We start from the raw sequence: 26173 nt of genomic DNA on the forward strand, positions 1-26173 counted from the left end.
AAGATGTTAATTCTGATCAATGGGTCGAGGCCAGTAAAGATGAAATAGACTCAATGGTTAAGAATGAAGTTTGGGATGTTGTTCCATTGCCTGAAGGACACTAAGGAATTGGGTGCAAATGGATACTAAAAGCAACAACCAACGTTGTAGGAGAGGCGAGAGAAACTTAAAAGTTCATAAGAAGAGATTAAGCTATTCATCTTCCATTCATGATTCAATCCATTCAGGAAGATCTCTCAGGCACAATGAATCCAGGTAACTCTATAAACATTCATATGATTCTATTATGTGATTAACCTAGATGTTTAAAGATCTTAGGGTTCATGTAAATATAACTTACATGGGGACCACACCAAACCAAAGAAACACCACGCTCTGATACTTTTGAGAGAGTGTATGAAATGATCTATAAAGAGATTTTCCAACTTTGGTGCAGGTTTCCGATTATCGGAAGACCTATATAGGTTCTAAGGGGAAGCTTGAGAAAAATCGACATTCTTGATCTGATCCTTATTCTTTTTTTTTTTGTAACTGATCTGATCCTTATTCTTTTTTCTTCATGTTTTTGTTGTGTGTTGTTTTTAGGTTGGTTTGTGTTATGAGTGAAGAATATTAAGTTTTTTTTTGTCAATAGTGAAGAATATTAAGGTAACCTAAGTTATTAGAAGGATTAGAACATCCTTATTGAGAGTATCTAATTAAAAGTTTTCAAAATGTTTAAAAGTATAAATATTATAATTTATTAGGTTTCTTAACCCAAAATATCTCATTTGAAACATTTTGGTAAGATTTTCCATAATTTTGAGATATCTCCATTTCAATAACGCTTATTATATCTACATATATTAATATTGAAATTGGGTTGAGAAACTTCTATCAGAGTTACTCTATATACATGTACTTGCAGTGTTTAAGTTGACTAAATCAAATATCTTTTATGAGATTAAATAGGTTTACGTTGACTACAGGTAAGTTTTTCAAGTAATAAAAGGAAGCTGATATCTGGTCCACTATGACACATGTCGTCTACGACATCTAGGCTCCCATTAGAATTGCGAAAAAATAGTTAAGTTGTATACAATAGTTAAATTATGGAAAAAGTAATTAAACCGTGGAAAATGTAAAATTTACGGAATGATGGAATATATGTTAAATTAATTAAAATATTTTAAATAGTATTCACTTTATTATAAAAACATAAATATCAATATGTTATTAAAAATGTGAAAAACTAAAATTTATTAAAAATACCTTAATTATTATAAATATTTAGCTTATCTTTCAATATGTTTAATAATGTATTGACATTTTATAATATTATAAAACAACACAGCTATTTATCATTAAAAATTATTGCTATTTATTTAAAATTCTAAAATGGTATTAACATATATAATTTAATAATATGAAAATATTGATTTTGTAAATAATTTACTAAAACTCATTTTCCACTTAATGAAAATTTTCTTCATGTTTTTGTCAACAAATACACAAATCTGCATTTTTACGTTTTTTTTTCATTCCGCAAATTTTAAATTGGTAAAATACTTGTGGAATTGCGTTTAAAACATCATTCCACAATTCCGTAAGATTACCGATCAAGGCTTTAGTCTCCGATGTCCGGAGGCCAATGTATTATAGAATCGGAATTGCATCCTCAAACTTACGTTTAACCGGTTTATCCAACCTGTTTGGTTAAAATTTATAAATAGCCGGTCTAATTGTTTAACTGAAACGATGTAATTAAATGTATTACACTTTTACTTTGAATCGGCTTAAGATTATCTACAACTAGATATAAGCCCGTGCATTGCAACGGGTTTTGTTTGATGTTTTAATTTAATAAAGAAATAAAAGTAATAAATCATTTTATTATATGTTTAGGATTGTTTTTGCATATGTTGTGTGAAACTTATTTTATAATTAAGAACTCGTTTTTGCACATAAATTCCAGTTAATATTCGTATTTTATAATCATGGTGCATATGTGAATTTTTATTAACTTTCTACTTAGTGCTAGAAAAAACACTCATACCTATTAATTTAAACCCAAACCAACCCGAATTAAGAATTAGAATGAAAAAAAATAAAAGTTAAATACGGCCAATCGAGTCAATGACAACATCATACACTTTCTTATGTAATAATTTAATATTTTATTAAACTTATTTGATGCTTAATAATTTTCTTAATTCACTATTTCTTATGATATATTTTCATAAAAACATTTTAATTAAAAATGAAGTAGATAAATATTACATAGTAAAAACAAAAAAAATGTAATAAGATGGCGATGAAACTTGATTTTTTGACAAAATGCATATAAAAATTATTTCGGTGACAATAATAATAATAATAATCTATTTCTTATGACCAAACATGAAAATATATATCAAACATGTGTATGATTTGAGTTTACAAAAAAAAAACATGTATATGATTTTCGTATGACCAAACACATATAAATAGCAATCATGAAGACATCCTAATTTTTTATTTTTGTTAATTAAATAGTTTTAACAAACACATTTTTTTCATATTTATATATACGCATGTACGACAACACATCATAATTGAAAAAAAATTACGTTAGTATCATAAAATGTAATAAGATTATAAAAAAAATTGAGTAGTATCAAGAATATAAAAGAAAATACTTAGGTAATAATTGTTTCGTAAATAATATTTTTTTTGTGAAAATAATATGTGGAAGCTTAAACCTAAAATGGTTGTGAAATATTTGTAGCTATTTTTTTGGTTTATAAATTTTTAACATAAAATTATCTATAAAAAGGAAAGTTTTTTATTTATAGTAAAATAATAGTAATACTTTTACAATTTTCTTTTGTTTAGGCTCTTAAAAATAAATATTACTTATTTTATAGTTATTTTTAATTTATGATTTTTATTAAATAATTTCTTGTACTTGTAGGATTTTATAATTCGTTTTTTTTAAAAAAAAATTTAGTTAATATTTTTCTTTCTTTATTATCCTTAAAAACGAAAATTTAATTTTTTTAAACAAAAAAATTACTTTCAAATAAATTTTTACAATTATTTACTTGTTTACGATTTAAGAAAAAAAAAATTACTATCAAATAATTTTAACAATATATAATTGTAAAAGACTATGTAATAGTAATTGTTATTTTCCAAAATCTTAAAAAGAATCGTAAAAAGATATTTTTGACACATGTCGCGATCATGTTAATTAGCAACTTTGAATAACCAAATTTTAAATATCTTTTCAATCTTAAGAAAATAGATCATATTTTTTGACACATGTCACAATCTTAAAAAGTTTATTGACACATGTCACGATCATGTTAATTAGCAACTTTGAAGAACCAAACTTTATATAATAAAATACTGTATGAATTCATCTTCATTGAAGATTAATATTTCTTCATTAATATTTCTTCTCTTAACAATTATTATTAATTTCTAATAATGCGATTACTTACACTAAACTAAATTGGATGAGTTTGTTTGTTTGTTTTTTAAATTACAGATGGGTCAGTTAAGCATTCTCTGTATTGAATGACTCAGTTAGGTCCAAAATAAGCATTCCATCATGCAAATAACACTGTTTGTAGAAATTCATATTTGTAGATTTAGGGTGTAACTGGTGATCAAGGAATGAAAGAGAATAATGCATTTTTTATTTTTCCTAATTTTTTTTACTATTTACAAGGAATTATTTTTCTTTTGCATTCCTTCTCATTCTTTTTATTTTAGAGGAATATAGACAAATTTGTTCCTACTAAAATTGATAAGAAATCATTTTCCTTTTTATTCTTCTAATATTATTCCTCTGTATTTTTTCCCTACTCATTCCTAATATTCCTATAATAGTCACCAGTTAGACCCTTAATAAAACAAAATTGCGGATGTTTGGATATATCTAGACCGCACCCCCCGCGACCCACTCACCTCCACCGCCTCTAGAGGTTCTCCGACTCAGCTCCATCTGCCATCCTCAAAGGAGACCGAAAACCGAGAGTCAGACCGCCGAAGGTCCAGATATAAGGAGACCAACCCCTCCACGTCATGTTATCACCAAGATTAAACCCGAAACTGTCGTGTCACTTCCACCGAAGAACACTCGACCACCATGAGCAAGAAGAAAAGAGCCAGAGAGAGCTTGGGGTCCATGCGCCATCACCGATCCCTCAGATCTGATGCATGTAGCTAGAGATCCGGCCAAAACTCCTTACCACCACCGTGCAAACACCACTGCTACCGCCTTGAAAGCTCCACCCTCAAGCCACCGTCTCAGGTATCGAAAAGCGGAAGAGAAGAGACGAAGAAGAGAGCCCTCTCACAGCGGAATCTGGCCGAGGCCGGTTGCCAGGAAGCGTAACTTAGAGCACCATAAATCGTTTTTTTAGAGGAGGAGGAAGGAGAGAGAAATTGACTAATCTAATATGTAAAAAAAAATTAAGAAAACGGAGTGTAGCTACGATGCCCCGGCCCATAGACCTGGAATGTATGTGATTCGGCTGTATTTTACGAGTTGAAGAAATTAATTTCAGAGGTTGTGGACACTCAATGCTACCGTGAAGGGGATCAGTAGAAGCAATTGATTCGACATGCGAAACTAGATGGAAAAATAATAAATATGAAACAAATGTATTCTAATTCCCATTAACTTTTTATCAAAAAAAAACCCCATTAACTTGGTCCAAGTCCCATAGAATTTAGAGAAAATTTCGGTTAGTTTTGTACCACCACGAGTTTTCCAAAGCATATGTTATCCTCACTTTCGATTATATTGAGTTTTGTGCTTTCAATACTTTTATATTTCATAAAGTTTTACAATAAACCATAAACAATAACTGAAGTGAAAAAAAGAAGAAGGAAGTTCTAAAACTGAAACAGTAAACCATAACTTTTTATTTGAAAAACACTTAGAATGTTAGTTTTTTTCAAAACACATAATAACATTAGAGAACATTTTACAAACTCTAGGAATCATAAACTATTTTTTCTGTAATTCATGTTAGTACCATTACAAACTTCTCTTTATCTATATTTATAATCATTCCATCTGGAAGATATTAAATCTTTTCTAGAAATGGCCAACCACTTAATGCAATGGAAAAAATGCCGGTAGTTTCTTCACATGTTCAACTGTTTTTGGACTGTCCGGAGAATTTTAAAGTTTTTATTCTATTTTATATTTTATTCTAAAATATAAATTTGAAATATAAATTTCTTTAATTTTCTTTTATTTTTTTGGAGTAGAAAATAAGTTTATCCCATAATAAAACAATGTTTTTATTTTTTGGTCATTACTTAATTTTTACAAAATATTTTGGGTACTTTGGGTACCGATCGGGTCTTGGGTAGGTTCCGAATGCGAACAGTGACCCGTAGGTCCAAAAACCACAATAGGTTTTTTTTCTCTGGTCTTGAAACGGACCTGTATTTTTGGGTCAGTTTTGGTTTGTTTTTTTTTAGATCCAGATAAAATGCTCTAACCTAAGAAGGAGTTACATAAAAATATGCATACAAAATCTCATATAAACTAATTTACAAATATATAATTTTTTTAAATTATTCTTCGTTACAATAAGATTTTGTAATATAATAATGAAAACAATCACAAAATACTAATTTATTATAATAAAAAAATTTGTGTTTTCCAAGCGCCAATCAAAAACTAGTTAGTTTCTTTTTTTGGGTAAATAGTTAGTTTATTTTTTTTTTGTTGGTAAAACAGTTAGTTTTGTTTAAGGGAACTTGGGTTCAATAACAAAAAAAAACATAATTCGCTATCTAACCAATAACAGAATCTCAAATAAAATAATTTAGAAATATAATTTTTTTTGTAAAAATCATTAACTTGTTTATTAATTGATCTTAATTAAAAATATAGTTATAACTTATAAAAATGAATTAATTTAAGAATCCCACTCGTAAGGATTTCGATTCGACTGTTAGTTTAAGTATATATATATTTATTGAAAGTTTTAAAATATAGAATATGTGAATAGTATTTTAATATTTCATTTAGTGACCTAAAATTGTATTAGTAATGAAAGCAAAATAAATATGGCATCGAAGATAATGTAATATGGATCTTAAAAAGAACAAGAATAATATGTTAAAAGTTCATTACTAAAAATATTTGTAATAAAATTAATATCGATATATTTAAATAAAGGTTATATTGTTATTGTGGGATAAAAAGAATGAATAGTTTAGAGAAAAAAGAGTTATGCTGTAGAAATCATGTTAGTTAGTAGGAGCTTTAGAGAACATTTTACAAACTCTAGGAATCATAAACTATTTTTTCTGTAATTTATGTTAGTACCATTACAAACTTCTCTTTATCTATATTTATAATCATTCCATCTGGAAGATATTAAATCTTTTCTAGAAATGGCCAACCACTTAATTCAATGGAAAAAATGCCGGTAGTTTCTTCACATGTTCAACTGTTTTTGGACTATCCGGAGAATTTTAAAGTTTTTATTCTATTTTATGTTTTATTCTAAAATATAAATTTCTTTAATTTTATTTTATTTTTCTGGAGTAGAAAATAAGTTTATCCCATAATAAAACAATGTTTTTATTTTTTGGTCATTACTTAATTTTCCTTTCAAAATAAAGTAAGATTGAATTAAAATTCAACTCCTTTACAGAATTACTCATTTTAGAAGAAAATAAAACCTTGCAGTACAAATGCTCTAAACAAATACTTTATAATTAAACAAATAAAAATAATAAAAAGAAAACCAAAAATAAAGAGATTAAATTTTATGAAAACTCTAAAACGCGTATGAAATATATAATGACATATGATTTTTATAAATCATTTGAATCGTATAGAAATTAATAATATAACTAAACTACATTAAACTATCAACGAATGACAAATAGAGATGCTTTAAGAATTTTAGATTAGTCATAGAGAAAATAACAAATATTGAGGTTCATCCCATCGACCACGAGCCTGGCCATAGACATAGAGTGAGTCGCCATTACTCAACTTTTCTAATCCAATAAATGCATGACATTGATTTAGTCAAAACTTTACCACTTGCTAGTTAGCTATACTTTGTTGTCTATTTATTACACATCGTCCGCAACTCATTGCTCTTCACTCCAAAACATAAACGAGAACCTACAAAAAAAAAAAAAGAGAGAACAAATCAAGAAATGTCTATCTTTCTGTATTTCATCTTACTCTTACCTCTTCTTTTAATCTTCTTGAAACAGCTCTCACCTTCTAAAGGGAAGCTTCCTCCGGGACCTATAGGTCTTCCCCTTATCGGAAACTTGCATCAACTTGGCAAATCTCTCCACAGATCGTTCCATAAACTCTCTCAAAATTATGGACCCGTGATGTTTCTTCGATTCGGTGTTGTCCCTGTGGTTGTCTTTTCCACAAGAGAAGCAGCTGAAGAAGTTCTCAAGACTCATGATCTCGAGACTTGTACTCGACCAAAGCTATCTGCGACCAAGTTGTTCTCTTACAACTACAAAGACATTGGATTTGCTCAGTACGGTGATGATTGGAGAGAGATGAGGAAGCTTGCAATGCTCGAGCTCTTTAGCTCGAAGAAACTAAAAGCATTCCGGTATATCAGAGAAGAAGAGAGTGAATTGCTCGTCAAGAGAATCTCGGAATCTGCTGAGACACAAACTCTGGTGGATTTGAGAAAAGCTCTTTTCTCTCTTACCGCGAGTATCATATGTAGACTCGCTTTTGGACAGAACTTCCACGAGTGCGATTTTGTTGATATGGACAAAGTTGAAGAGCTTGTGCTAGAATCTGAGACCAATCTTGGCTCATTCGCGTTCACTGACTTCTTCCCCGCGGGTCTTGGGTGGGTTATAGACCGGATCTCTGGACAACACTCGGAGTTGCACAAAGCCTTTGCCAGACTTAGTAACTTCTTTCAACATGTGATCGATGATCATTTGAAACCCGGACAACCTGAAGACCATTCAGACATCATTAGTGTCATGTTGGATATGATCAATAAAGAAAGCAAACTCGGTTCGTTTAAAGTCACCTATGATCATCTAAAAGGAGTTATGTCGGTGAGTAAACAATATTTCACTTTTCTATTTATTTATTTTAAATATCTTTAAACATTCTACGGATTCTCTCTCTCACCATGAATTTCTCTGAAATTTACTAATAGAATATTAGTACTTTTTGATGAGATAATGACGGTTAGAAACTCCTACTGAGATGTACTATAACCAAGTGGTACGTGTATAATTTGAAATGATAATTAACTATGTGTTCGTTTTATGATCAGGATGTGTTTCTAGCGGGAGTGAACGCAGGAGCCATCACCATGATATGGGCCATGACGGAACTCACCAGACACCCAAAGGTGATGAAGAAACTCCAACAGGAGATCCGAGTAACCCTTGGTGACAACAAAGAAAAAATCACTGAACAAGATCTAGAGAAGGTTCACTACTTGAAACTTGTGATCCAAGAAACATTTAGATTACACCCACCAGCTCCTCTCTTACTCCCAAGAGAGACCATGTCTGATATCAAGATACAAGGCTACAACATTCCCAAAAACACAATGATTGAGATCAACACTTACGCAATAGGGCGTGATCCCAACTGTTGGGAAAACCCTAATGATTTCGTCCCCGAGAGGTTTATCGATAGTCCTGTCGAATATAAGGGTCAACATTACGAGTTGTTGCCATTTGGTGCTGGTCGCAGGATTTGTCCAGGGATGGCCACGGGGATAACTATCGTCGAACTAGGTTTACTTAACGTTCTCTACTTCTTTGATTGGAGTTTGCCTGATGGAATGACCATTGAAGACATAGACATGGAAGAAGCTGGAGCTTTCGTCATCGCCAAGAAAGTTCCTCTTGAGCTGATTCCAACTCCACATAAATGGTGAAGTGGTGAAAAAAGTAAACGATATAATAATAAAATCATAATATCAAGATTTGTGTGCATCGGTCTCTTGCAGTTGGTTCGATTTTGATTTTATTTTCATGAGTTGTAATTGGTAGAATTATGTTTCGTATTTTTCGTAATTAAAGCAAAAATAATAAAATAAGTTTAATTTAAAAGCCCCTTTTACATCTTTGGACACGCATAATCCCTTTAATCTAGAGATGGTTCTATTGCTATGCTACCTCAATTCGCACAGAAACATTAGAAAGAAATTGAAAAACCTAACTCCCATAAACGTGGTTTATCGTAGCATGCATATACATCTGTGAATACAAAAATTTCTTTTGACCTTTTCAGCTGATGGTTTTCAATAGAAAATTTTGATGAAATTTCATAAATTTCAAAATATTACATTCCATTATTTCAGCTGATGGTTTTTTTTTTTGTCACAGAGCTGATGGTTTTCTTTAGACTTACTAAATTGTCTATAGTTCCAAAATATCATGACCGGCGATGTCCATAAAATGATTCTTGATTAAAATTAAAATCTTATCCAATCTTTAGAGCAACTCATTTTTGTAGATTTTGAGCCACAAACATGCAGAGACACTACTGTCTATGCACCAAATTTAATAGGCGGGCCAGGGCCTCGAGATAACTAGTTGACAAAAGATGGATAATAATTAGCAATTGTGCTTCCTACGTGCTTAAAGCTCATGAAAAAAGAACTCACGCGCCAGTTAGTTAGTGACTACGATTTCATGTTTTACATGTACATGAATTCGATTTGTTTATGTTTTATAACTTTAGAACGTGTTTTTTGTTATTTTTATTATATATAATATGATCAATTGTTATGTTTCTCACTTTTCAAAAGTGATCTCACTTTATAACCAATATATTAAACATGACAAAATAATTACAATTAATATAGTAAATTAGTTTAAATATTTTTAGTTAATTTATAAAAATGTATCTAGTTCAATTATTTTCTCTAATAATTTTTATTCAATTACTTTATTATTCATCTGACATATTGGTCAAATTTAATTTTTTTTATAGATACTATGTTTATAAACATAGTATCTATATAAAAATCATACATTTGTACACTAATGAAAAAATATTTGAATCATCCAAAAATAATTAAGTAATTTGAATATTGTTCTAGTAACATGATTTTTTTACCATAATACTATATCAAATAAATTTATTCGAATATATTGGTTTTTGTAAGTGTTTAGAGAAAATTTATACAATTATACACAAACGGAGCAAAATTAGAGAAGATATAAATGGTAAATTGCTATAATAATTATGTTTTTTTAAATATAAATTAGATCATTAAAATTTTGAAATTATAGTTGAATCCTAAAAACGTTTTTCAACTATATATCACATCATCCAATAAATTTTGTTAAGACACTAGCAAATATATATATATATATATATATATATATATATATATATGTGTGTGTGTATGTGTGTGTGTGTGTTAATTGTAGAAGACATAACTGCGTATAGTTGACGACGAATAATTTCATGATTTTGAACGATTCTTCATAGCACAGTTGTTGAATAATTGGAGGGACAAAACAAAATAAAATAATAATAATAATAATAATTGGAGGGACATGTACGACTCTGCTTGCATTAAAATCATCATAGCCATTTAACGACAAGCCATAAATGAGAAGATGATTTTTTTCTTCGAGTGGTGACTATTTGAAGATTTTAAGCCGCCGTTTCGTGTTCACTACAAGAAATTAAGTTGCATGTTCCGAAACCCAAGACTAGAAATATAGGCATCCAGTTTTCGATTCCATTCCATTAGTTTTTTTTAAATGAAATTCGTTTGATTTATGTTTTTGGTTTGGTCTGGGTAACAATTATAAAAATTAACTAATAGCAGATAAAATTTTGGTTCCGCTTCGTTTCTTTTTCTGGTTAATTTTTTTATAATTCAAGTAAAAAACTATTTTCAGTTTTAAGATTAAATATTGGGTAATTGAATAATTTTAGCTATTTTGAATGATACATATTTAGGTCATTTGATTCTTTAAGGTTATTCAAATAATTTTACATAATTCAGATAAAAACTATTTGGATTTTTTTTTTTGGATATTTCAATTTATAAGTAGTATTTTAAAATAATTGGTAATTTAAAAATTGAAATAATCAATATTTTAGATATATAAATTATACTTATTTGATTTTTGGTTTGGTTCTAAAATATATGAACTGCTCGATTATTTTTAAACTTTGGTTGGTTTTAAATGTATTTATTTTTTTTCATTTCGGTTTTAATATTTTAATATATAAATTATACTAATTTGTTTATTTTTTATTTAAATAATGATTTATTATATATATAGAGAACAAGGGTATTAGAGTATTTTGCCACTTAATGAAGAACATATTTTTGAAAATATCTCTTTATTGGTGATAACAATGAAAAATGATACTATAAAAGTGGTAAACATGAAATTTCCCCATAAAACTTTTCACTAAGAATAATATATTATTATTTATGGTAATATTTTCTATACATGGATATTATAGAACGACTCAACATATCAATACATAAATATAAAATTCTTAAATAATATTGTAGAGATATTAACCAACAATTTCAATTAAGTTCTTTTGTGTAAAATATATATATGCATGAGGATTCAAAAGATTTTTGTTGTTATATTCATTTATGTAACATTGAATCGATCAACACTTTAATTATTTTTACTATTTGATTTTTAAAATAGCATATATTAAATTATAGAATAATCTAAGAAAAGAATCAAATTAAATGCAAATAAAAATAATCAAATTTTTAATTAATAGAACAAAAATAAATCATACATATTAATTATAATTCAAATTAAATATTTATATCCGTGCATGAGAACGAGAAAATAATCTAGTAATATTTAAAAGATTATAATGTTAAGAAAACATATCAACATGTTCAAATATGGTTTTATAATTAATTATATTAACTATCTATGCTTGTATTAGGATTTACGATATATTATGTATTATACATTTTTACTTTGTAGGTTACAAGGCAAAAATATCTTTAATTTACAAAGAAAGATAATACCTTTTCGTTAAAATTGAAGAAAACATGAATTGAAGATACACAATACAACAATCGCAAATAGCCATGGGCATTCAATTTTCGGTTCACTTCTGCTTCGATTTTTTTGGTTCTTTCGGTTCTTTGATTCTAAAGCTTTAGGATCCGTTCAGGTATTTAGAAAATTCAATTCAGTTATTTTTGTTTTTGGTTTGGTTCGGGTAGCAAAGTTGGGAACCAGCTTATTTCCAAGGTAAAAGATTTCATAATTATTTTACATTTTATACTATTATCTTATACCAAATTTATTAATAAATATTTAATATCCACAAAAAGTAATATCCATTTATGCTATTGTTTCTCTTTCATCTTTCATTAAAGCAACGTCAAGGAAAATTAAAAAAAAAAATGTTACACTCACATAATAATTCTTCTATTTTTTTTAATAAAATCCAAATTAGCAAAATTAGCAAGAAACCGAAATGATAAATATAACCAAATATTAATACAAAATAGCTGCCAAATATTGTGATAGTGTATATGATTAATATTGTAAAAGCGCATATAATAGTTAGATATTAAAATGTTTAAAATAATCGATTTGAATATATATATCGTTAAAATGCATTTATTTTTTAGGGTACAATCCAAAAAATCTCTAAAACTAAATGTGCTTGAGCTGAAGTAGTTAAATAATGGACGACCTATCAGAAATGATTAAATTATCGTGAGTGAAACCAAACCATAGAAAAAGATCATGTGGTAACCGTAGGATCAGTAAACAAATATTTCTAACACCTCCGAAAATTAGAGGCATCGATCTGAGCATTCATTTGATTTTAAGACTGCACCATGAGGTATTAATTTTATAAGCCAGGATTTATGGTATCTAAGGAGGAGCTGTCTCTGTAAGTTTGTTCTGGAGAATAATTCAAGATCCTCATCCTCCTTTTCTTTAAAGTTCGCATTTCTCCAGTATTATGCTTTAAGAGAAGAAAAATATTATAGTGTGTGACTTCATAATTTTTTTTCTATTAAAAGGTTTTTCATTCTTTATCTTCTAAATATATTAAATGATCCACAGAAAAATGTTGGCATCATCTTTTTTCCTCCAAAATAAAAAAAAAATCATTTTGGTATCCCCTATATATTATTTGAGAAGCATTACAACTTCTTTTTGTAGCCACATGTCATCACTAGGATGATTCTTAGAATCATTAGAGAAATATGTTGGTCCATCTAATTATATAATAAGTTTTTTATTAAACTAACAATAAATTCATTATTAATGTATTTCATTATTTCCTTAAATAAAATTACGAAATTGCCTAATGTGGTTAAAGTATATATATGACAATTAATGATTTTGAATAATAAAGATTTGATAAAAATTAGTGTATATTCTATCATATTTGTTTAATTTTAAACTATTAAATAAATTAAACAACCACAATAACCATATAATAAAAAATTTAGATTTTTCTATATATGTTATATTTTGAATTTTGAAAAACGATTATAAATTACTAAAACTGTTAAAAGTTTCACATTGAAATGATTACAAAATTATATAAGTAAAAAGTATAATTTAATTAATTATTAATATTGATATATATATATATATATATATCGTTTTAAATTAAACTATAAACCATATAAAATACATAAATCTTTTAGTTTCAAAATTTACTTTGAACAATTTTTTGGTAAAAGTTTTGAACGAACATTGACAACTTATTTGTTTAAAATTATAAATTATTAAAACTATTAATCTCACAATGAAAATTTTGTTGTTAGTAATTTAAATCTTTTGCTATAAAAGATACAAATGATCAAAAACACTATATGAGTAGAAATCATCATTTAATAGACATTAATATTAAAAATATACTAAAATATACTATGTATGTTAGTATTATTTAAATTTAATTACATATCCTATCAAATATTAAAAAAAAAATTGGATTAATAAAATTGATTTATATGTTCACACCAATTTAATTATATATTTAATAGTTACTGACTTTTAATTATTCAATATATATTTATTATTTCATAATATGTAAAAATATTTAATACAGAAAATAATTTTTATATATAATGTTCATCCCGCGCAAGGCGCGGGTCTTAACCTAGTATAAATGTATTTGAGAAGTAATCTTGAAGGGAGCAGATTATTATCGGCTATCCGCAAAAACTGAAATTTAATTTCCTTTAAATTAATTGTTTTGTGATATTAAATACTTGGTTTACATAAACAAATAGTGGGGGTGATTGGTTGGGTTGTAACTATAGAAAATTTACTTTAGCATTTTGTCTGTAGGATTTTTGATTTAGCTTTAAGTAATGTAGATTTAAAATTTCTAAAAAAATGAGGCTTTAGAAAATAAGATTTTTACAACCATTTTTGTGTGTTTTTGCTGTAGCTTTAATATTTTAGTTGTAACTTTAAAAATCAAGATAAAGCATGATTAGTAGTAATTAAGGTTGTAGATGAAAATTAAAGCTAAAGCCACTTCCTACAACCCAACCAATCACCCCCAGTATAATATTTTTTACACAGAGTATATAATTTTGCTATAATTTTACAAAACAAAATGTGTTAAAAAATCAAGAGCACAGGCTGCGCTTTAAAAGGACACTCATTTAGTTACATATCACATTCGCTAACTGAAAAATGTGTATATGTTGGGAATATTATTATCTTTTGGTTAGACCAATACTTTTCAGAACTACATGTAATTATGTAACAAGCTGTATCATTTTCACATCAAACCTGCATTACATGCATTTATTGAGAAATGGTATTCAATATACATAATACCCATGCCACAATGCAAATTAAAATTTAAGAACATACGATTCTAGAAATTATTACTTCACTACAAAATATGGAGAAAATAAAAGCATATTTTCTCATATTTTAAGATGTGTTTTTCTCTTCAATTTGTTCAACGGGGACAAATAGGCACAAGTTCAAGAGGAGCTTTCTTGCTAATAATAACCGCACCTTCTTCTTCCATATCGATATCTTTCACTGTTGTCCCTTCAGGCATTACCCAATCAAAGAAGTAAAGCAAATTTAACAATCCTAACTCGACCATCGCGATGCCCATTGTCATACCTGGACAAATCCTTCGACCAGAGCCAAAAGGCAAAAGCTCAAAGTTCAATCCTCTGTAATCAACAGAAATGTCACTAAATCTTTCAGGTTTAAACTCATCAGGATTCGCCCAAAGTTTTGGATCGCGTGCTATCGCGTAAACGTTGATCATGATCTGTGTTTTTTTGGGAATATCGTAGCCTTGGACCTTGATTGGTGACATGGTCTCTCTTGGTAATAAAAGTGGAGCTGTCGGGTGTAATCTGAATGTCTCTTTTATTACAAGCTTGAAGTAGTTAAGTTGGTTAAGATCTTCTTCTGTGATTCTCTGTCTTGATTCACCAAGTACTGTCCTAACCTCATCTTGTACTTTCTTCATCACACTTGGGTTTCTCATTAGCTCTGTCATTGCCCAAAGTATGGTCGTCGCACTTGTGTTTACTCCGGCCAGAAATATATCCTAAATTCAAGAGTGTTGAATGAAGACCATAATGTAAGGGAAAATTTATGGAAAAAAACACAAAATTAAAATTCAGAGAATTGCTTACGTATAATATTTGAAGATTTAAATAACTATAATTTTTCATGATAAATATTAATTAGACGTTGTAGAAATGGAGTGTACATGAGTAAAAATCAGATTGCTACTTCTTAACTCGTCACCAAATTGACTCTTACCATGCATTTCAGTATAAGCTTGTTATCACAGTATATGATAATGATATAGCTACACAGAACATTATGAAACAGATTTATAAACATCTCATAATATAACTTATTCTAATATATATACTATGTTTGTTTCGTATATATTTTCTTAATGTTACAAATGTTGACTTTTCATATAGTTATCTAAATAAAACTTATAGAGTGTATATACTAGTGGAACCAGAACTACTAATGAAGTCAGAAAACACAATCAAGATTAAGCAAGAAAGTTAACAAAATCACTGAAAGAGAGATTAGATTAAATTGCTTACAGAGATGATTCCTTTGATATGATCAGTAGTGAGCTTAAAAGAACCTTCTCCACCTTGTTTATTCATCATATCAATCATCACATCCACAACATCTGGACTCTCCAACACACTTCTTCCTGGCTTTAAATGATCATCGAGCACTTGGTTGAAGAAGGCGTCTAGCTCTGAGAAGAGTCCTTCTAAGCTCTTGCTTTGACCTGTGATTCTATCAATAATCCAACCTCCAGGGAAGAAATTAGAGAAAGCGAATTTGGCCTGAAGCTTCTCTGACCTAGACGCTAGTTCCTCCATACCATCTTCATCGATGAACTCGGATTCATGAAGATTTTGACCAAAGGCGAGTCTACAGATGATACTAGCGACTAAAGTGAAAAGGGCTTTCTTCAGATTCACGGGAGATTGTTTTTGAGAAGCTTCAGAGAGTTTCTTGACCAGCAAGTCATTCTCTTCTTCTCTTATATACCTAAAAGAGTTGAGCTTTTTCAAGCTGAATAGCTCGATCACAGCGAGCTTCCTCAACGCCCTCCATTCTTCCCCGTAAGGAGCGAACCCGATGTCTTTAAAGTTGTAAGAGATTTTCTTCGTCGCTATGGTTTCTGGTCGGCTGCAACAATCTAGGTCATGGGTTTTGAGAACTTCTTCTGCTGCTTTGTTTGAAGAGATTATGACAATAGGGACAAAACCGAACTGGAGTTTCATCACTGGTCCGTAGGTTTTGGAGAGTTTTTGGAGACATATGTGTAGTAACCCGTCAAGGTTGTGTAAGTTCCCGATGATCGGCAGCTTTTGTGGGCCTGGAGGAAGGTTTATTTTCGAGGTTTGGAACTTTTTTGTGAAGGTTATTGTTACAAAGAAAAGTAGCAAAAGCCAGAGGAAGTAGATTAAAATAGACATCTAGTGTTCTAGCTACTCTGTTCTGTTATTCCGAGTGAAGAAGAATTTAGATTTAAAGAGAGATTAAATTGGACTTTTCAACGTTGGAATCAAGAAAGCATTTAAAGTTCAGACTTAAGAGGATCATATCTGCACGGCTATTTTGAATTCACGCGTCGTTTTCGATATTAGTCAAAGGATAATGATGGAGTCATACGGAAAATTCAACTCGAGTGTATTTTTCTTTGTTTTATTTAAGTGGTTGATGTATGTAGAGCAAACTATCTTCTAGATGACATTCAGTTCCAAATAAATGATATATATCTAGGGATCCCTATATATCTACAATAGTAGGGATCTGTATCTGGATAATAAGTGTGAATTCGTTGGGTCAAATTTGATTTTTGACTTCTAGATTTATTAGTATTAAATTAGACTATTTATATTTTATTTTTTTGAACTATAACTATTTTTACTTCGTAAAAGCAAAAAATGTGGTCTTTCGGAAATTAACAAGCCGATTGATCCAATCAAAAAATATTTTTTTTCATGTTAATCAATAATAAAATAAATAAAGTGTTCATTTATTTCTGGACAATTCTCTTAAATATCATTTTTAAGTTTTTGTCAGAAAAAGAATCATTCGAAAAAAATGACCAAAATATTTTTTTTTAGTTATGAAAATTTTAACATTTATTTTTTAGTTTTGAAAATTTGAAATCCTATCATTAAAACTTTATCTTTTAATTCTAAACTCTAAGTCTAGATTAGTTAACCATAAGTTATAAATGTATTTTTATTATTTAATAACACTTTTTTTGGGAGCTATTTTATAAAAATAAACTAAAAAGAGATATCAAAGGAATTTTTTTTTCTTTATTCAACGTATGAAGGTAGGTAAGTTATGCCTTTTCACAAAAAAAAAACGTATAAAGGTAAGTTTCCACCATTATAAATGATTTATATTTCTTTTTGTTTACTAGAGTATCTGTTAATCAGGGTGTTTTTCTCATGTAACATGCCATTTTCTTCATGGATATCTGAAATCAAATGAATTACTTTTGCGGTTGTACTTCAACCATATTAAAAATATATAATAAAAATAAATCTTAAAACGATATTTCTAAGTTTTAATAAAACAGAGGAAGTCATTTTCATGAAAGGAGTTCACTATATATATTCCCCAAAAAGATTGTCGAAATTGGAATATTGTAAAAGTAAACTATCTGTTTCATTATTCACACAAAAAGACACTATATGTTTCATCAACAAGATGCAGATCATTCCATCGAGATTTTTTTGTAGCTTAAATTATTTCAATAGAAGTAGACATCATATGGACAGGAAAAATAAGAACATGTTGTATACATATCATTAATCTTTCTTTTTTTTTTTTTTTGATAAAAGTACATATCATTTATCATATCATTTATCTTGATAGTTCATTTTTTTCCTTCTGTATCCTTTAAAGTTTGAGACATCATTTAGTGATAAAGAGTTGGAAGAAGCTCAAGAGGAACTTTCTTAACAACGGTAATATTACCATCTTCTTCCATGTCCATATATTTCCCCTCCTCAGGCAATCTCCAATCAAAGTAGTAAAGCAAATTCAAGACTCCCAACTCAATGGTTGCAATCGCTGAAGCCATTCCAGGGCACATCCTCCTTCCAGAACCAAATGGTAACATCTCAAAGCTTTGTCCTTTATAATCCACAGGAGAATCAATAAACCTCTCAGGAATAAACTCTTCTGGATCTTCCCAGTGTTTAGGATCTCGTCCTATCGACCAAGTGTTAACCACTAGAAAGGTTTTTAGCGGAATGTTGTAGCCTTGAATCTTGATTTGACTCATTGTTTCTCTTGGGAGTAACAAAGGAGCAGCTGGGTGCAGTCTTAGCGTTTCTTTGATCACAAGCTTCAAGTACTGAAGCTTATCAACATCTTCTTCATCGATTCTCTCATTTTGTTTGACTCTGATGTATGTTCGGATCTCTTCTTGAGCTTTTTTCATCACCCGTGGGTTTCTAACGAGCTCTGCCATTGCCCAAATCATGGTGATGGCACTTGTGTCTACTCCAGCAAGATATATATTCTAGGTCAAGAAAGACGCAAGATAGTTAAGAACATATTAATTCAAAATTTGTTACCAATTCTACATCAATGAAAACAAACCTAACGCCACGAAAACATGTTTTGATTCATTTAAATATAGAAAAAAACGTTATTGTAAGATATAATAGCGAGCTATAGATTCTAGGCTTACTTGGATGATTCCTTTAAGATGATCAATGGTGAGCTTGAAAGATTCATCTTGTTCTTCTTTATGCATAGTATTTAAGAGCGAGTCAACTATATCAGGGCGATCTTGATTTGTTTTTTCTTCAGGGTTCTTCAAGTGATCATCAATTATATGATTCAGAAAAGTATCAACCTCACCAAAAAGTTTGTGAAGTCTCCTATGTCTCCCTGACACAAAGTCCATAAACCATCCCAAACCACCAGGGAAAAGATCAGAGCTACTAATAGACCCAACTTTCTGAAGCTCAAACATGAACTCTTTGATCTTTTCCTTATCAACATGCTTGTTCTCGTAGAAACGCTGTGCAAAGGCAGATCTAAATATGATACTTCCGGCTAGACAGTAAAGTTCTTGGCTCAAATCCACCGGAGACTTCTTTTGAGCTAACTCCTTCAGTTTCTTGACCAACAAGTCATTCTCTTCCTCTCTGATGTACCTAAAAGATCGAACTTTCTTCGCGCTGAAAAAGTTTAGAACAGAAAGCTTGCGCAACTGCCTCCAAACCTCACCATATGGCGCAAAGCCAATGTCTCTACCGTTACGCGAGAACGTCGATGTGGCGTGAGTCTTCGGTCTTGTGCAACACTCAAGGTCATGTGTTTTGAGAGCTTCTTCAGCTGCTTCGCTCGATGAGATTACAACTATCTTGAGAGAACCAAGATGGAGAAGCAACACGGGTCCATGTTTCTTGGAGAGATCATGAAGACACCTGTGAAACAATCCTTGAAGCTGGTGTAGGTTGCCGATGATAGGAAGCTGTGGTGGGCTAGGAGGAAGATTTTGCGTCGAGTTTTTGGTTCTCTTCACGAATATTAACGTGAAAAGAGCGGGGAGAAGCAGAAACGCAAAAATATATAGAACAGTAGACATTGTTTTTGTTTTGTGTTCTGTTTTGGTGATTATAACAACGTAGCACAAGATATTAAAACAAGCATAGATTTAAAAGCGACTTGACCACGGCAAGATATGTCATGGTCCACACATATAAAGTTAACATGTCGTTTACCGTTTGCCAAGATAAGCTTTGAGAGGTTAAGAAACATTAACCTAAAAACTGGAGCACTTCTTATCCTGAAGCTTTTGAACCAAGTAATTGTTTGAATATAAAATAAATTTAATCATTCAAAAACTATTAACATTATTAGACGCAAACCAAAGACAAAGCTATCAAACTCAATGTCATATCATAATGTGTCACATGTTTCTTTTGATTAGATTAGTATAACTATGATTGACATGTGAATAACTTTTTCACATGTCTCTTTGAAGGTTGCCACAAAGAAACTTTCATTTTTAACTGACAGCTTTTTTTTTGTTCTTGGTGCTCTAAATTCAATATTTCCTTTTCTTTAATTTCTTTGCACAATAAAGCTTCTCCTGTGAGCTAGTTCATTATTCATCTTTTATCCTTGTTTAATCTTGCTCAATAAAAGCTCACAGGAGCTTATATCTATCTGAGTCCAAATGAAACATCAGACTACAAAAAAGGTTTAAAAACAAAAATATCTGAATACAGAATATGGATGATAATTTTGAATGTTGAAACTATACAACATCCAGATACAAACCAGTGCATCAAAAATTCAAAATACTTTTTAGCAAAATAAAACATTAGTTCCCGCCCCTCCCCCACAAGTTTTATTCTTAAAATCACAACACAACTCTAGTCTGAAGTATTTTACACAGTTCAACTTCTTGTACTCAAATTAAAGACTCCTTGACCCCATCACTGACGAAGAATGGGAAGAAGCTCAAGAGGAACTTTCTTAACAACAGTAAGAACACCAGCTTCCTCCATGTCCATATCTTTCCCCTCCTCAGGCAATCCCCAATCAAAGTAGTAAAGCAAATTCAAGAGTCCCAGTTCAACGGTCGCAATCCCTGAAGCCATACCTGGGCACATCCTCCTTCCAGAGCCAAATGGTAACATCTCAAAGCCATGTCCTTTGTAATCCACAGGACAGTTGATAAACCTCTCCGGGACAAACTCTTCTGGATCTTTCCATTTTTTAGGATCCCTACCTATCGACCAAGCATTCACCACTAGAATGGTTTTTGGTGGAATGTCATAGCCTTGAATCTTGATTTGACTCATTGTTTCTCTGGGGAGTAATAGAGGAACTGGTGGGTGTAGTCTTAAGCTTTCTTGCACCACAAGCTTCAAGTATTGAAGCTTATCAAGATCCTCTTCAGTGATTCTCTCCTTGTGTTTGACTCCAATGCAACTATGGATCTCATCTTGTACCTTTTTCATCACTCTAGGGTTTCTAACGAGCTCTGCCATCGTCCAAATCATGGTGATGGAGCTTGTATCTACTCCAGCAAGATATATATCCTATCAACATAAGAAAAACATTATATTATGTAAGTAAGGATATGAAGTAAAGAGATTTGTTTGCTTACTTGGATGATTCCTTTGAGATGATCAATGGTGAGCTTGAAAGATTCATTTTCTTCTTGTTTCGGTATCATTTCTAAGAGGTAGTCGATGAAATCAGGACGATCTTGTGTGAAGTTCTTGGATTGATGATCATCAATTATATGATTAAGGAAAGTATCAACCTCAGTGAAAACGTCATGAAGTCTCTTACGTTTCCCTGATACAAAGTCCATGAACCATCCAAGACCAGCAGTGGGGAACATATCAGTTAAATTGAAAGTCATGTTACTGTGAGCTTCAAGCATCAGCTCTTCGATCCCTTCCTTATCGATATGCTTGTTCTCCAAGAAACTCTGCCCCAAGGCAGATCTGAAGACGATACTAGCAGTTAAGCAAAAAAGGGTTTTACTCAAATTCACCGGAGATTGCTTCAAAGCCAATTCTCTCAGTTGCTTGACCATCAAGTCACACTCTTCCTCTCTAACGTACCTGAAAGATCGAACCTTTGTCACGCTGAAAAACTCACGAACCGCGAGCTTACGCAGCTCTCTCCATGCCTCACCGTATTCCCCAAAGCCGATGTCATTACCGTTACGCGAGAAAACGGTTGAGGCCATAGTGACGGGTCGTGTACAACACTCAGTGTCATGGGTTTTAAGAACTTCTTCAGCTGCTTCACTCGATGAGATCACGACCATTCTAAGAACCCCTAGACGGAGTAGTATCAAAGATCCATGTTTCTTGAAGAGATGATGAAGACATCTGTGAAACAATCCTCGAAGCTGGTGTAGGTTTCCGATAATCGGAAGCTGTGGTGGGCTAGGAGGAAGATTTTGTTTCGAGGCTTTGATATTCTTCACGAATGTTAACGAGAAAAGAGCGGGGAGAAGAAGAAACAAAAAGAAACACAAAATAATCGACATTGTTTTCGTTTACGTTTGTGAAGATAAGCTTTGAGAGGTAAAGAGGCGTTCCGTTTAAACACTGGAACTAACCAAGTGCTAGTGGTCTAGTGGTTCTCATTGGAGGAGAAGTCGGAATTGTATATCTAATCATTTTCATTTGATAAGATAAATTATTTAGATCCATGAAAAAATCTGGTGAGTGAAGTGTGAACTAATCAACGGCTACACTGACTTTGGCAGAATCAGTCTGGTGTTGAAAGTATGGACCATCCACTGATTTAAAAAAAAATGGTGTAAAATGTATGAACCTAAGCCAATCGTCATTTCAAAACTCGAGCACTTATTATCTTGAACCCTTTCAGTTTGGTAAACACAAATCATTATTCCTAAAATCAAGTTCAAAGAATAAAAAATATTTGATTGTTTTATAAGAATACTAGGATCGGCCCGCCCTACGGGCGGGATGAAAATTAACAAATAATTTAAATAATAAGAATAAATTTTTAATATAATTTTTTTTATTTAAAAATATATATAGTTAAATTTTGACATGTTATTATATTTGAAGACTAAATAAACCATGTTATCTGAAAATTAGTTATGATTTTTTGAAATATGATTTTCTTTTTTCTTGTTAAAAGGTTTTAGATGATTTTCTTTTGTCAAATAATCTATGTTTTAATTATATATTAAGAATTGGATGTGTCATTACATCATTCCTTGTGATTTTCTGGAGTTGGATGACCATAAAAAACCATGAGATTTTTCCTTTTTATTTCATTTTGTTTTTGTTAGTAGAAAAAAAATAAACTTGTAAATAAATTCACATATTTTTGTTTAATTTTATATACTTTAGTGGATTATCTTATGGTGGCAATAAAAAGCGAATCAGCTATTCACTTTATTAGAAGACATTATATAATAAGTATTTAGACCAAAATAGTTGTATGTATAGATATGTTTGTATTACTATTACTATATTTTTCATTGCAATTGTGTTATTCTAGGATCTGAAATAGAAGTATATAAATTGGTTGTGCGTCGTAGATGATCAACATGTGGTCTAAATTCTGCTAAAACTTAGTGACCTTATAGTGAATCTTTTTTTTTGGACTCGTGATATATGGTGTTTTTCACATCATTGTATAGGTGTTTTTGTATTGATTCGAGTCCATAATCCGAGTCAGTCTAGTCCTTTTTGATCTTTTACAGGTCTGGAGTTGGTAGAAGAATGAAGAGAGCATGTTTGAAGAGAAGCTGTCCTTTTGGAGCATTTTGCGGAGAACACTCAAGACGAACAGTCCCGAGACTGTTCTCAAGCAGAACAAGCAGACGGAGTGATCCCGAGGTTGTTCCCGACAAATAAGGAAGCTTCTATTTTCGGGAATTAAGGCCTTGTTGCCCTAATTTCTTTTCTACCTATTGGCGCCTCCATATAAAGACGCCATCTATCCTATTTTATGATTTACGCTAGTTTTTACAAGAGAACTATTAGCTTTTGCGATCTGCAACTTGTAAGGGAGAAGAATCCATTCTCTCATAGAGAAGACCTTCTGAACCCTTGTTTACTACTCTATTTATTATGCAATTTCATTCAGTAGCTATGTGTTTGATTGCTTGCATCATGATTGAGTAGTGATCCAGCTCGCCTAGGGTTTTTAGGGTGTTGAAATATGAGCTAAACATAGATAAGCTATTCTTGATTATTCTTCATCCATACTATTCTTAAGGCTTCCATTAATCTGATCATTTGATGTTAGATCCTAAGTTTATCACCTAGCTAGCCGCTTAGGAGATAGCTTGACATGTATTGAATGAGCTTAGTATCCCTAATCAGCGAAAGTAGATATTAGGGTAGTAAGTGAACTGATCGGACCTGACCTCTAAGGCTTGCAGTCGTTTCTCATCTCAACGACAGTTAGATGATGGGATCGACCAGCAAAGAGATCACCACCACGACAGTGGGGTGTTCCAGCTGAGTGATCCGAGTTCTAGAAAGCACTGCACCGCGCTTGAATAATTGTTTGGCTCTCGCTCAGCACCCAATGAAATACCCTAGGCTAGCCGCTTGTTAAATTGAATCAATCTCTAGTTTACTTGTTTTCCGCGTCACCAATTGAATTAAAAACCATTTTCTTCTTAGCTTGATATTGAAATTTATAAGAGTAAAGTGTAGACTGGTCCTCTGGATTGAATCTAAAGTACTATAATCACAACTGTTAACTTGGCAGTAGCAAGGATTCATATTTAGTGTATCAAGTTTTGGCGCCGTTGCGACGGGGACCAGATTTTTTTACCTCTACTTTTCGGTTTCATTTTAAGTCTAAGATATCTAACTCGCCTCTGTTTCTTTGTCACAGCTAATGATCCAGGTGCATGACCAGTAGACATACTCGGAGCAACGCACAAGGACCATTGCATCAGCTCACTAACGAAGAACTAGCGAGATTAGAACGTCAGAACCGTCAACTGCCTAGACCTACAAGCACTAACATGGGCGATCATCAAGATGATCTTACTGCTGCATTTGCACTCATGCAACAACAGATGCAGCAGATGCAGCAAACTATCCAAGCGAACGCTGCAAACCAACGGAATGCACCGGAGGAAGTTGATCAGATTGGCCAAAGGAATCTCTTGCGTAATCTACCTGCTACGCGATCCGCCATCAACCCTCCACCTTGCACTAGACAAGACTTTGAGATCAAGCCCGCCTTGATAGGTCTGGTGCAGAGGAAGATCTTCAACGGACTTCCTGCAGAAATACCGATGGACCACATTGAAAACTTTGAGAAGATGTGTGGGTTCACTAAGGCGAATGGAGTACCACCAGATTACATCAAATGTACTTTGTTCCCTTTTCTCTCGATGGGAAGGCTGCTCGCTGGCTAGATTCCCTACCAACTGGATCGCTCACCACATGGGAACAAGTCAGATCCGCTTTCTTGAGCCACTTCTACACGAAATCAAAGACGGCAGCTCTGAGACAGAAGATCGCCACCTTTAAACAGCTGGTAGATGAGCCGTTCTGCGACGCATGGGAGCGATTCAACGTCTATCGCAGAGAGTGCCCACATCATGGTTTTGAAGAAGATTATCTACTCGGAGTTTTCTACGATGGAGTAGGTTGGGAGTACAGGAATGCTTTAAACTCAGCCAGTAATGGAGATTTCATGACCCAATCCACTCAAGGCGCTTTCGCGCTAATTGAGAACATGGCCTCAAGCTCAGCTGACAGCAACCGAGAGACAGACCGCACCCAAAAGGTGAACAGCATCGACAATAGCAAAATAGATGAGCTCTCTGCCAAGGTCGATCAGCTGATTAAGAGTAATCAGAACCATGTCTTCATCATGGAAGAGTCTCCTCAGGATAAAGGAACCATAGACGCTACATCAGAAGCGGACCAGGCGATTGAGGACCACCATGAGGTTAGCTATGTGAATGGGCAAGGATGGCAGTTTAAGAACTATCACCCGAACCCTAACGTGAGGAACAACCCCCACCTGTTCAACAACCCTAAACCCGATGGTAACACAAAAATGCTCAAGGCAATCAAGTTCAGAACAGTGGCTACCAACGGGGGTATGGAAATCAAGGACGAACCTTTGTCCTCAGCCCAGCTCAGAATACTCAGTTCCACAACCAGAAACAACCGACTAA

General features: G+C 31.8%; 4 protein-coding genes and 1 non-coding gene across 6 annotated transcripts; 1 reads left to right on the top strand and 4 right to left on the bottom strand.

The window, feature by feature from the left end:
- The first annotated feature begins 7084 nt into the window (after positions 1–7084).
- On the top strand, positions 7085–9073 carry LOC103854377 (cytochrome P450 71B22). The gene is made up of 2 exons (XM_009131313.3): positions 7085–8055; positions 8280–9073. Exons 1-2 carry the CDS (start codon positions 7168–7170, stop codon positions 8892–8894), a joined length of 1503 nt encoding a protein of 500 aa, XP_009129561.1. The 5' UTR covers positions 7085–7167; the 3' UTR covers positions 8895–9073.
- Positions 9074–14653: 5580 nt separating this feature from the next.
- LOC103854376 (cytochrome P450 71B23) lies at positions 14654–17015 on the bottom strand. Of its 2 annotated transcripts, XM_018656565.2 has the most exons (3): positions 16053–17015; positions 15751–15799; positions 15293–15532 (listed from the first exon to the last, which is right to left on the bottom strand). In XM_018656565.2, exons 1-2 carry the CDS (start codon positions 16944–16946, stop codon positions 15776–15778), a joined length of 918 nt encoding a protein of 305 aa, XP_018512081.1. In that variant the 5' UTR covers positions 16947–17015; the 3' UTR covers positions 15293–15532; positions 15751–15775. The 2 variants fall into 2 exon arrangements, with proteins under 2 accessions (XP_009129560.1, XP_018512081.1); XM_009131312.3 differs by lacking the exon at positions 15751–15799 and having other exon boundaries at positions 14654–15532; positions 16053–16993.
- Positions 17016–18264: 1249 nt separating this feature from the next.
- LOC103854375 (cytochrome P450 71B3) lies at positions 18265–20457 on the bottom strand. Its single transcript, XM_009131311.3, has 2 exons — positions 19190–20457; positions 18265–19018 (listed from the first exon to the last, which is right to left on the bottom strand). Exons 1-2 carry the CDS (start codon positions 20093–20095, stop codon positions 18410–18412), a joined length of 1515 nt encoding a protein of 504 aa, XP_009129559.1. The 5' UTR covers positions 20096–20457; the 3' UTR covers positions 18265–18409.
- Positions 20458–20714: 257 nt separating this feature from the next.
- Positions 20715–22637, bottom strand: LOC103854374 (cytochrome P450 71B4). The gene is made up of 2 exons (XM_009131310.3): positions 21629–22637; positions 20715–21560 (listed from the first exon to the last, which is right to left on the bottom strand). Exons 1-2 carry the CDS (start codon positions 22526–22528, stop codon positions 20952–20954), a joined length of 1509 nt encoding a protein of 502 aa, XP_009129558.1. The 5' UTR covers positions 22529–22637; the 3' UTR covers positions 20715–20951.
- Positions 22638–25488: 2851 nt separating this feature from the next.
- On the bottom strand, positions 25489–25595 carry LOC117132237. The gene has a single exon (XR_004455797.1). It is a non-coding gene; the product is annotated as a small nucleolar RNA R71 (small nucleolar RNA).
- Between the last annotated feature and the right edge of the window lie 578 nt (positions 25596–26173).

The sequence above is a fragment of the Brassica rapa genome, chromosome A02 (genome assembly GCF_000309985.2).
Source record: "Brassica rapa cultivar Chiifu-401-42 chromosome A02, CAAS_Brap_v3.01, whole genome shotgun sequence".
NCBI lineage: Eukaryota > Viridiplantae > Streptophyta > Magnoliopsida > Brassicales > Brassicaceae > Brassica > Brassica rapa.

What these genes read in the sequence shown, in the direction of transcription:
- LOC103854374 (XM_009131310.3), bottom strand. Translation starts at nt 22,528, where the DNA reads ATGTCGATTATTTTGTGTTTCTTTTTGTTTCTTCTTCTCCCCGCTCTT. An exon ending in ATCTCAAAGGAATCATCCAA is followed by an intron (nt 21,561 to 21,628) that starts GTAAGCAAACAA and finishes TTATGTTGATAG; the next exon opens with GATATATATCTTGCTGGAGT.
- LOC103854377 (XM_009131313.3), top strand. Translation starts at nt 7,168, where the DNA reads ATGTCTATCTTTCTGTATTTCATCTTACTCTTACCTCTTCTTTTAATC. An exon ending in ATCTAAAAGGAGTTATGTCG is followed by an intron (nt 8,056 to 8,279) that starts GTGAGTAAACAA and finishes TTTTATGATCAG; the next exon opens with GATGTGTTTCTAGCGGGAGT.
- LOC103854376 (XM_009131312.3), bottom strand. Translation starts at nt 16,946, where the DNA reads ATGTCTATTTTAATCTACTTCCTCTGGCTTTTGCTACTTTTCTTTGTA. An exon ending in ATATCAAAGGAATCATCTCT is followed by an intron (nt 15,533 to 16,052) that starts GTAAGCAATTTA and finishes TCTTGAATTTAG; the next exon opens with GATATATTTCTGGCCGGAGT.
- LOC103854375 (XM_009131311.3), bottom strand. Translation starts at nt 20,095, where the DNA reads ATGTCTACTGTTCTATATATTTTTGCGTTTCTGCTTCTCCCCGCTCTT. An exon ending in ATCTTAAAGGAATCATCCAA is followed by an intron (nt 19,019 to 19,189) that starts GTAAGCCTAGAA and finishes TTCTTGACCTAG; the next exon opens with AATATATATCTTGCTGGAGT.